The sequence below is a fragment of the Lepidochelys olivacea genome (genome assembly GCF_965140295.1).
Source record: "Lepidochelys olivacea isolate rLepOli2 genome assembly, chromosome: 7".
In the NCBI taxonomy this organism is placed as follows: domain Eukaryota; kingdom Metazoa; phylum Chordata; order Testudines; family Cheloniidae; genus Lepidochelys; species Lepidochelys olivacea.
The window spans coordinates 44,829,251-44,841,783 of record NC_140417.1 but is presented as its reverse complement, the minus strand read 5'-3'; the positions used below and the strand labels follow the sequence as shown (position 1 = coordinate 44,841,783).

The 12,533-nt window shown below is 40.3% G+C and overlaps 1 protein-coding gene across 4 annotated transcripts in view; it reads left to right on the top strand.

Moving 5' to 3' along the window:
- The window catches only part of POC1A (POC1 centriolar protein A), a 107,441-nt gene that overhangs the window by 15,642 nt on the left and 79,266 nt on the right, over positions 1-12,533 (top strand). For all 4 annotated transcript variants that reach the window (XM_084634060.1, XM_084634061.1, XM_084634062.1 and 1 more), the window contains exons 5-6: positions 784-891; positions 2,373-2,488. In XM_084634060.1, the coding sequence (XP_084490186.1) occupies positions 784-891; positions 2,373-2,488 (224 nt within the window). The remainder of the gene's footprint in view (positions 1-783; positions 892-2,372; positions 2,489-12,533) is intronic.

Sequence of the window (12,533 nt, the reverse complement as noted above, 5' to 3'; positions counted from 1 at the left end):
GCACTAGTCTGGTACTGTCAAACAGCGTTTCTAATGCTACAGTTACTGTTGCCTATTTTGAACTTCTACTAATAGTCTTAACCAGAAATATAGGAATTTTGAAGACAAATAAATTACCTTTCCTACTGGTAGTGAATCTAGAAATTGTCTGAAGCAGGGCCTAGAAATGAAGCATTTGAAACAGGTTTAAATGAAAACAAGTGGGATAGATGATCTGAAATCAGTTTAACCATTTTTTCTGAATAGTCTCTTAATCTATCTTCCTGTTGTTCAATCATTTCAGTCCTTTTAGGTTGCTTTTCTCATAGAAATTAGCTTTGCAGATTTAGCTCTGCATTCTGCTACCCTTGCTCCTCAGGTAGTCATACTGACATCAGTGGGACTACTCAAAGAGTATATACTTGTCTACATGAACATTTAATTTGCGGCAAGCTGGGGTGTAAACTATCACATGCTAAGTATCTGTGGACCCTGCTGCTACACACTAACCATTCCCTAGTGCACTTTGATCTACCCTGCTTTGAAATGCGAGTAGATCGAAGTGCACTAGAGAACAGCAGGATCCACAATACAAGGCAGCAGGGTACACAATGACATTTAGTGCATGGCAGGCTAGTGCGGTGTAGATTTACATCCCAGCATGCTGTGAACTAAATATTGGTGTAGAGAAACCCTAAGATGCATCCTGCCATGAGTAAGGTATCCAGATCTAGCCCATACTGTCTATCCCCTCCAGCTCCTTATTAGTTCTGAACTTTGTTATAACTCCTATCTTTGTTTTAGATTTTCTCCTGATGGAAGACTAATAGCTTCTGCCAGCGATGATAAAACTATCAAACTATGGGATAAAACCAGCAGAGAATGTATACATTCTTTTTGTGAGCATGGTGGGTGAGTACCAGTAGAATGCGCAGGGGCAAGACACACAAGGCTGTTTTACCTGAGCCTTCCACACTGCTTTTACTGTTTGGAAGAGATTAAATCGTAACTGACTGACTGCACAGTCACATAGATCCTAGCTACACAGAAATGACCTTTAGTCACCAACAATTCCTTCCAGATATCCTATAGCTGGGCTTGAAAGTAACATGGATGTCAGTGTAAATGGAGCTAAATATATTTTAACGTCCATCTAGTGGCCTAGGTGTGAGAACAGTTCTAGAAATCATTTTAGCCACATTTATGCTGGGGACAAAACCGCATTAAATGAAACTTTTCATGTCTCTTCTCTTCAACACACAATGTTGATCTCTAGTTCTAGGGAACTTAAGGAGGTTTAGATCTCACTTCCCTTCACTAGGTTTGCCAAAACTTTATTGTGCTCTAAATTAATGAAGTTCAAGAATTAAAAGGTGTTTGTAATAATGCTTTGCACTTGTGCTGTACCTTTCATTCTAGCTCTCTAAACCATTCATAAAATTAGTCAAACCTCCTACATGTCTGTGAGGTAGGGAAGTGTTATACCTATTTTACAGCTAAAACTGAACCACCGCAAAATTAAGGGACTTCTCCAAGGTTACAGAACAAGTCAATGATAGAACTGAGACTAGAACCCATGATTTCTAGTTTTCCATTCCATAGCATCATTTGACACACACCTCCTCAATAGACCAGTAACTGCATACTGCCTTTTTTGTTTTCCCTGTCATACAATTCTCTTGTTTCAAGATAACGTCTGAATTTGTCATTAAGGTTGTATTTAATGTCATGACCTTTGATTCTGATCTCATTAATGTCATGGTACAATATTGTTATTTTTCATAAGCCTTTTTAGTACACACGGTTCCTCCACGCAACAGATTTGAGAATTTGATGAAAAGCACTATATAAGCGCCTGGTGGTATTCTTAATATGGTGCAATGTAAGGATGCTAATAGGGCAGTCAGTTTTCTTGTATCTGATGTCTTGCTTGTATCAATAGAGCAAGAGTTACAAAGCACCTTACAAAGGATCTATTTTATACTTCCTTTAAAATAACAATGTGTTCAGAGGATATCGCTGCATGTTGTATCTCATAAGCACCAATTAAAGAACTCCTATGATCTTAGTAAAAAATAATTACTTCTATTAAATATTAACTTTTGAAAATTAATGTTAAGACATTTAAATCTACAAAATTCCAGAAGATTTGCTTCTGGAACTCATGTAATTGTCCTCAAATTCTTTTTAATACAAATGTATAAAATATAGTGCTATATCATATCCTGCCTTAGGGGTGTGAGAGAAGCACAAGATAAATGTTAGTTGACTTGAGCTGTGTTTAGCATCAAGTCAGAGTTCCTCCTGTCCCCATATTATTACACTAACCTACTGTAGTACTCCTTCTTGGAAGGGATCCCTTCAAGTTTAAACTGTTGGGTTTTTCTTTATAGGTTTGTGAATCATGTGGATTTTCATCCCAGTGGTACGTGCATTGCTGCAGCTGGTACAGATAACACAGTGAAGGTGTGGGATGTTAGGATGAATAGACTCCTCCAGCATTATCAAGGTAAGTTACAGACCTAGGAGAGTTTTTTGTTGTTTGTTTTTTTCCACTGTGGTATTTAACCTAATAACTGGATCCCCAGGAGGGTAGGCCAAGGGGGGAAAAAATTGCTTGCAATGCATTCTTGCTCACTTTACAAGTTGCAAATAAATCTTGCCAGATCTAAATTAAACTGTTGGCACCTCTAGGCTTTATATAGCCTGTGCTATGTCCCTACCCAACAATGTTTTCAGCTTTGTGTATCTGTTTACTTAAGTCAGACTGGGGGAACTAATCATTCTTTAGCCTCCCTATATTATTAATAATTAGTGAGTGTACATATGGCTGATAGGTGTGGAAAGCGGTAGCAATGCCAAAAAAGCAGAGCTGTCCTATCACTTCTCCTCAGTAGCCAGCTCCTCCTTCACATCTACCTCTAAAAGCATATGCTTAAACTCTTGTTACAGATAAGTGTTTTGAGAGGAACGCATTCAATAGTAAATTGGGACGTGTGCGAAGAGGCCACTGAGGCTATCAAAGTCCTTTGGTACCATAAGGAAGCAAGTGAACAGCAGCACTGTAAAAAAAGGGAACTTACCTTCCCTCCTTTCTCTCTGAGGGTTTCTGAAATTCAAAGCTACATGATCTCCTGGTACTCTAAGTGTGATGAGATAGTCCCTAGGGTTAGCCTTCAGAGATTGCTGCACTCATTTGTCAAATGACCATGTCCCTGCTTAACCACATTTTAGTAAATAATCCTTCTTAGAGGCAGTGTTTTAATGAACCAGTCTGCAAACTTCAGAACTGTAAACATGCATATATAGAGCTGTTTTTACTGTTTATAGATTTTTAAGGTCTGTGATCATCTAGTGTGACTCCCTGTATAACACAGGCCATAGGACACAGGACTTCCCTGAATTAATTCCAGTTTGCACTAGAGCATATTTTGACATTCTTCTCTGGTGTTGTCTGGACCGGTGATCTGCTAGGTCACTCAAATCCTTGACTCTGGGAGCCAGCCTTACACTGCTCTGCTGTGAGAACCCCCACTCCTGGGCTGTTCACGCACAGCCTCTGGCATGTAAGCTGCTCCTTGGATTGTGCAACCAAATGATACTAGCCAATACCTCCGGGCCCAAACACAACCCTAGGAACCGCCGTCTTGTAGTGTCTAGTTATGCCTGCTAGACGCTGAAAGCTTATATGAGTTTGTCAATTTAACAAAGAAATTGATATGTACCAGGCTTGTTATCCCAAGGGGAATCTCTGACACGCTTCAAACCAAATGCACTGCTTCAGGTAGAATAAACAGATGTATTAACTATAAAGATAGATTTTAAGTGATTATAAGTCAAAGCATAACAAGTCAGATTTGGTCAAATGAAATAAAAGCAAAACGCATTCTAAGCTGATCTTAACACTTTCAGTGTCCTTACAAACTTAGATGCTTCTTACCACAGGCTGGCTGGTTGCTCTTCAGCCAGGCTCTCCCCTTTGATCAGCGCTTCAGTCTGTTGGTGTGGTGCCTGTAGATGTAGGTGGGAGAGAGAGAGAGTGCATGGCAAATGTCTCTCCCTTTTATTATGTCCTTTCTTCCCTCTTGGCTTTGCGCCCCCACCCCTCTTTCAGAGTCAGGTGAGCATGACCTCATTGCATTTCCAAACTGACCAAAGGAAGGGAGCTGACTCACTCGAGAGTCTGACAGATTCTTTTGTTGTTGCCTAGGCCAGTGTCCTTTGTTCCTGTGAGGCTGGGCTGGGTTTGTCCCATACATGCCCTGATGAGGTGTGAACTGCCTCTCTGTTCTTGGAGAGTTTTTGCCTGGGCTTGCTTTAAGCCATGACGATACATTTTCAGCCTCATAACTATATACATGAAATTATAACCTTACTATAACATCACTATAACAACAATGTTCAGTGTATCATGAACCCTTCCGAAGACACCCAACATGACCAACTTTGCATTGGATACCACACAATCATTTTATAAAGATGAACATGGGGGTGTAATGTGTTCCCCCGAGGTACAGAGCGTCACACATATCTCTTAGGAAAACATCCAATCTTGATTTTTAAAATGTCTAGTGATGGAGAATCCACCACAACTTTTGGTAAGTTGTGCCTATGATTAATTACCCTCACTGTTAAAATATTGCACCTTATTTCTAATCTGAATTTGTCTAGCTTCAACTTCCAGCCATTTGATCACGTTATACCTTTGCTTGTTAGATTGAAGAGCCCTCTATTATTAAATTTCTGTTCCCCATGTTGATACTTATTAACTGTGATAAAGTCCCCTCTAACTTTTTCTTTAAGCTAAGCAGATAGATCTCCTTGAGTCTTTCACTATAAGGCATATTTTCCAATCCTTAATTGTTCTTGGGCTCTTCTGTGAGCCCTTTTCAATGTATCAACATTTATGTTGATAAACCTATGTTAAGAAAAACAAAGACCTTCCAGAAGAGGCTCAGTGCAGAATGCTTGTGGATGGTGGATGCGTGTCACCATATTATTGGTTACACTATAGTTGTAACCAAGAATTTCAATACAAACCAAATATTAGTGTCTGAGGTAAAGGGGGTATATTCTTTCTGATGGCCAAAACTCCACTAGCAAAGTTGTCTGTGTATTGAGAGAAGTGCTTACTCCAAACTGTGTGTATTAGTGAAACTTAGAAATGGGTATAAAACCTCTGCTGTTATAAAACAGGCAGAACTTTTTAAATCCTTAAACTAGGGTAAAGGGCAATCTGAAACTGCTTATCAGCTTTTATGCAGTGGCAGGATAAACAGCATGTGTTTCCAGCCACACCATTATTTGGCTCTACAGTGATCTCTTCCTGCTTATGATTTAGAGAGATTAAATTGTCTGGGTCTAGTGTGGCTTAGTTGCTATTTGACTGCCAGGTTTATTTTTGTCTCTGGATTTTTAACTCTATCTTTTTCCTGCGTGGCATTTTATTGTTACACTTTTGTTATTGAAATCTTGTAAAACCAGCTATTGCATAAATCCTAATTAGGCACCAAACTTTCAGTTTGAAATAATAAATTAAAATTAATAACTTGCAATGGTTATGAGCACAGTGAATTCATGCCAGTTGCTTTGCAGATACAAATGGGTATCTCTCTCTTTCCTGCATGAGGATTTATATACCTAACTCATTTGATTTAGATAGAAGTTATGGATATCGCACATGTGAAAATGAAATTATATTTTTAGAAGAACAGATAACCATGAAATCACTCAATTCCACTAGAGGGCATCTTTTCCTTCAATATATAATCATGTTAAAAAACTGACACGTTTCTGTATGATTTTAAGGGAATCCATTGTAAGAGTCAAACTGGATTGATTAAAGAATTGTAATTGATCTTTTGTTGTTGTTGTTGCCATGACTTTGTTCCAACTGCACCATTTGTAAATGATAGTCAAAGGTTTTACAATTTGCTTTCTGCTTTTGTATAGTGTCTCTCAATAAACTAACTTATAAATAATCTGGACATACTTAATGAGCAGACAAATGAACTGTTTATCCACTACACTGATAGGAGTACTCCTGTACAGCAGATCAACTAAAAAGAGTCTGTATAGCCATGTTATTGGTGTGAAATTCACTAATATGTTAAGACCTGTTGTCATGGGCAAATCTGATGCCATATTGCAAAATAAGGAAAACTAGCATCCCAGTGATATGACTTAACCTTCAACTACTCATTATCTAGGAGGAGTAAATAGTGGACTCTTCAGAATGACTGTCTGAATTTACTCAGACATAAAATTTTATTAGTGTCAAGCCATTTTGTGTATTAGGCATGATGCACTACTCTTACAGGTAGCAGGATAAAGTTATAGTGACATCTCTTACCAGTCTAGTTACAGCAAGTGCATAAATAATTAGAGGTAGCCTAATGAAAGACATTTTCCATGTCCGCCATCTGAAGTGTCTTTGGGGGTTCTGGCTAGTAACAGAATAATTTAGGGGACTAGATTATTCTATACGAGCCACTTGGAGGCAGGGACCGACTTTTTGTTCTGTGTTTATTTGCATCTAGCACAATGGAGTCTGGTCCGTGGCTGGGGCTCCTAGGTGGTACCGCAATACAAATTAATAATAAATGTTGATAGTAATTTATTCCATTTATACTTATTACATTTGGAATAAATTACTATATCATATATTGTACATTTAGGTCACAAAAACAAGTGCAATGCAGATTTCATGGAGTTGAGTACCCTGGGCAATCATCCTGATCACATTGTGCATTGCCAAAATATTTGTTTTCCATGTTTGTTTTTTGTTAAAATTTTTGGTATGGGGGTGGAGAAGGGGAGGCATCATTTGCAGCAAGGGAGAACAGAGGTTGTATTACTAACAGTAGCTTAGAATCCTTTGGATTTCCTTCAGTTTTACCCATTAGTTCTCTTTTTTTTTTTAACCTACAGCCCAGAGTCATTGATCTGTGAGTAAGCCATCAGATCAGAGGTGATCCCAGATTACAGTATTTTAGGAGCCAACTCTGCTGGCTCTGCAGTGCCCAAAATTTGTCAGTTCACATTGTGCTTACATTAGTCTACTGGAACAGCCCTACACTTTTTTTTTTTTTGTAACATGATGAATATTTTTTTTATTAGAACTGTTGATAAAGAACAAAAAAAGATGAAAAATACAGAACAATAGATGTACAATGGAAACCACCTTTATTGAGGTTGTGTTATGGCCATCTTAATTTATATTCTAGTCAATGGCAGCAAAAATAGCATTAACTAATCTCTGGTACTCAATGGGCTGACCATTGTCACAGTTCATGATTTACATTTTGGTCACAATACTTAAGTTCACCCTATAGACTGCAGTGACTCAATTTTAGTGGATAAATCTGCAAAAAGAGATGTGCGTATGACCTTAGTACTAGGCTAATCATAACTGGCTGTTAATATTGGCCATATGCAGTGTAGTTGTAACCATGTTGGTCCCAGGATATTGGAGAGACACTGTGTCTCTCTAATATTGGTCATACACACTTTTAAGCCTTGAATGGCAAATGGACAAGTCAGTGGCAGCGGCTTCCTCTTTCCCCTGTTGCCTCTACCATTCATTGGTATTGTTGGTTGCAGCATGAAATAGAGTTGGATCACAGCACTTGCTGTCAAACTCAGTGTGAGTGGGTTGGGGGAGGAGGAGGAGGTGGTGGTATGAAGTATCTCTTGAGGGGAATGGGAAGCAGTTGAGCTATTGATGATCGCCTCCTAACGGCCCATGATGCCAACCTCTACTACTCGTTAACTTCTCAAACATCTGGTGTGCTTTCTCCCATGCTGCCTCATATGCTTGGGAGGTGTTCCCCATTAATATCTGCAAAGCTACTTCATCATCCACCTTTAAATCTCCTTTGCTGTGAAGCCTACAAAAAATTGACAGTGATTATGCTGCTAGTTTGCTGTGACCACTGCCTATCATGCTGACCAGTATTGCATCATTCTTTGTACTCCTCCCTCTGTCTATATCTATCTGTTGTCTCACTTTCTACTTGGTCCCTGCCTCAAGAGGCTTACAATCCGTCTTTTTGTTCTGTATTTGTAAATGCCTAGAACAGTGGTGTCCCTGGTCTATGAGTTGGTCCCTAGTCACTAAGGTAGTACAGATAATAAATAGCAATAATTAATGGCAGAGGAGGACAGATGGAACTTTCTCTGAGCTTATGGCTGCCAAGAAGTACTTGGGCACAAAAGCTGTGGCTGCTTACAAAGCTTGGCCTTGACCTGTCTGGGGGGTTTGTATGGCTTCCTTCCATCCTAGAAAGTTCCCGTGCTCTTTGTTGAAGTTGAAAGTAGTTCATTTCCTGTCCTGGGATTCAGAGGATCCACTCTTGGCCACCATCGTTCTGGTCACTTCTCTGTGCAGGCTTGGTCAAAGTATTCTGTTCTGAAATTTATTCCTTTGATAAAATACATGTATGCCCATTAACTGAATGGGTATATGGAGTGGGGGATAATAGATCTGAGTGTGGAGGTGTGGTGTTTAGATGTTGCTTGTAATTATAAGAATAGGGAGCACTGGTTGTTGGGAGTCGGAAAGGACAGGAAACTGGAAGGAGGGGGGAGGAGTTGAAGGGGCTGAGGGAGAGCTACTGAGGGTGCAATAGCAGCTTGGAAAAGAGGTTTCCATTTTAAAAAATAAAGTCCTGTTGAAGTTTGTTAGTACCTTGCCTGGCCACTACAACATTTTGGTGACAAGGATGGATCTTCTGCCTCTGAACCCATCTGCACCCTTTCTACAAAGCCCAGGTGAGCATCCAGTTGCTTTTACTGCCTTGATCCATATGTTTGAGACTTATCTGCCTGCAATCAGTGCTATAGAGATTTCTGAAGTAAGAAAGCGTGCTCTGCTAATCCACTGCCTTGGAGCAGAAGGGCAGCGTATATTTTACACTTTTCCCCTTGCAGACAATAAATATGAGACTGCACTCACTGCATTAAAGAACTTTTTTGTACCAAAAGTGAATGTAGCGAATTGCTACAGATTTCGCCAGCGTGAGCAGAAACCAAGGGAGACTATAATGCAGTATATTGCTTCCCTGGGGAGTCTGATTGTAACTTGTGACTTTGGGAATATGGCAGATGAGATGATTAGAGACCAGCTCACTGAGAAAACAACCATGCTGCTTGTAAAAGAACGTTAACTTCTAGAACTACAACTTACACTAGAAAAAGCAATAACGATTGCTACCCAGATTGAGTCAGCTACAGCTGAAGCCAAAATAATGAGCATGGATACAGGAGGCACAGTCCAGGCTGTGACTCCTTTGCAGAAAAGTTCAGTATCGCTGCAGACAAACAATTACAAGAGGAAAACTAATGAAAAACCACCAAATCAGCAAATTCAAAATACAGTAAAAGCATGCTTTTGCTGTGGATCCCCACAACACCTTGCAAGCTACACAGGATATCCGGCAAAAGTAGCTCAGTGCAATCGTTGCAAAAAGATTGGGCATTTTGCTAAAGTATGTCACAGCAGCCAGTTCAATCAACAGGTGCATGCAGTTACAATACCAGATGTTACTGTGCTGAGCATGGACAAAATCACTACTGTACATATTCCAGAACAAATAAAGTGCACGGTAAATGTTTCTGCCATACCCTCAGGCAAATCACTTTATTCAGCTAATGTTGGACACTGGCTCAGCAGTATCTATACTACCTGATTCCATCTATTTGCATTACTTTAAAGATGTGCCTTTTACTGAACCCAGGCTTCACTTGGTGTGCTATTTGAAAAATCATATTCCAGTACGTGGCTGCCTGCCAGCAATAGTTACTTTTGGTGATTGCTGTGTAACTGCAGAATTCTACATTGTCCACAAAGGTACTCCTATCCTTGGCAGAGATTTATAGGCTGCTTTAGATCTCAGGGTAGTTTATGGACGAATTGATCTTCCTCAGCAAAACACTCTTGCGGTACACACACCAGTTTCAGCTGGGACTCAACACCAGGTTGAGGAGAAACTCGGCTGTGCTTATGGGTTTCCGCATAAAGTTAATATGCGGAATAATGTGATGCCTGTATGACAGAAATTATGGCACTTACCATTTTCAGTCAGGGAAGCTGTTTCAGAGGAACTTAGAAAACTTGTTCAAGAGGACATTGTTGAAGAGATTAACTCCTCGGAATGGGTTTCACCTGTAGTAGTGACGCAGAAGAAGGGTGGAGGCATTTGCCTTTGTGTGGACTTAAGGGAGCCAGATAAAGCTATTGTGATTGGCAACTATCCTCTTCCTCTCATAGAAGAAGTATTTGCAGAACTCTTTGGAGCAAAGATGTTTTCTGCTCTTGATTTGCAGAGCGCATACCACTAGGTTATGTTGCAAGAAGATAGCAGAGACCTCACAGCATTTATTAAACGAGGGACTATTCCGTTTTAAACGTGTTCCATATGGTCTCGCATCAGCCCCAAGTGCCTTCCAAAAAATGTCATTGATTTTGAAGAATCAACATGGAGTTCAGTGCTATTTGGATGATATTATCGTGTTTGGAAATACTTTGGAGGAGCATGACAGTAACTTGCAGTCTGTACTAAACTGCATCAGCAAAGCAGGCCTCAAGTGCAATAGGTCCAAATGCAAATTTAGACAAACTGAATTCTCCTTTCTGGGGCATACAATTTCACAGGCTGGACTAAAACCCGATCCGGCTCATATCCTGGCAATTTCAAATGTTCCTCCTCCAACAGATTTGCAAAACTTATGTTCCTTCTTGGGTCTTACCTCCTGATATGCAAAATTCATTCCCAATTATGCTTCTGTCATTGAACCGTTACGAGAATTATTACGGGGAAGTTCAACCTTAGTGTGGACAACGGATGCACAAGCTAGTTTCAAAACGGTGAAAGACTTGATTGTACATAGTTCAGTACTTGCACTATTCAGTCCTGTCTTGCCCATAATTGTAACTACTGATACTTCTGATTATGGACTTGGGGCTGTCCTCACGCAGCTTCATGAGGACAGCACAGAGAGGACTATTGCATTTTCTTCAAGGACACTAAGTAATGCCGAGAGGAAATATTCTACAGTCGAAAAAGAAGCACTTGCTTGTGTCTGGGCTACTGAAAAATGGAGAACTTACCTGTGGGGCCGCATGTTCAAGTTGCGCACAGACCATGGCCCTTTGACGTTGCTCACCACGAAAGAACTGGGAAGAGCAGGATATCGTATTACTAGATGGTCTGCAAGACTACTCTTTCAATTATGAACTGGAATATAAACCTGGAAACCAAAATGTGGTAGCTGATTGCCTTTCTCGCCTGCCTTTGCCTTCACCAGATGATCCACCGGAGGATGAGGGTGTAGTAGTTGCACTTATTACAAGCACTCTTACTGTAGTTACAAGAACAATTTCAAGCTGCTTGTTCAGCGTGTCCAATTCAACAAAAACTATGGGAATTTCTGACAGACGGCCCAGTCACCCTAAAAACCTTGACCCAGTTTTGCTGCCTTATTTTAGAGTTCGGGGTGAACTTTCTTTTCTCGATGGCTGTGTGCTATGAGGTACACACCGGCTACTTGTGCCAGAAGAATTACAGTCAAAACTCATACACCTGGCACACAATACTCATCAAGGAATTGTCAGAACCAAATGACGACTATGGGATCTGTATTGGTGGCCAGGGATGGACTCTCAAACTGACGCACTCATAAAATTCTGTGTCACTTGCCAAATCCATGATAAGACAGCAGTGACATGTACCCCTCTATTACAGCCTGTTCTTCCTGAATCTGCATGGGAAAAAGTGGCAATTGACATTGTAGGACCCTTTGATACTGTTCCAATTGACTGTTGTTATGCCATCACCTTAATAGAGTAGTTCAGTAAATGGTCTGAGGTAGCATTTACATCGCAAATCTCTTCTGCTACAGTAATTAAGCTCTTCTCTTCAGTTTTTAGCAGGGAAGGGAACCCCAAAGAACTGGTTTCAGATAATGGTAGTCAATTTACTTCCTTGGAGTTTGAAACTTTTCTAGGAGAGAGGAACATTTTTACACAGAAGGTCATCCCTATACTACCCTCAAGCCAATGGGGAAATTGAACGGTTTAACAGAAGTTTGAAAGAGAGTTTGCAAAACTGGAAGGGAGATTGTGGATAACCTTCACTACTGATTTCTTGCAAGCATACCGAGCTACACGACATGCCACAATGCGAAGATCGCCCACAGAGTTACTGCATGGGAAACGGATGAATACTAAACTGAACATTGCTGGATTGTTAAAGGCACGACCTGATGCCCCAACCGAGGATGATATGAGAAAAATAGTTGAACAGAACCAAGCGAAGTATAAGGCTTTCACAGACAAGCGGCGGGGTGCTAAGGAACCAAAGTTTCAGTGTGGTTCCTTTGTTAGAATACAAAAACCTGGAATTTTATGCAAAGGGGAATTCATAAATTCACAGCTCCTCTTAAAATCATGGCGAAGAAGGGACCTTACACTGATCGACTTTCTGATGGGTGATATGGGATGCTTCTTATCTTGCACCTGCTTATGCACCAAGAGGAGACTATGCCAACACCCA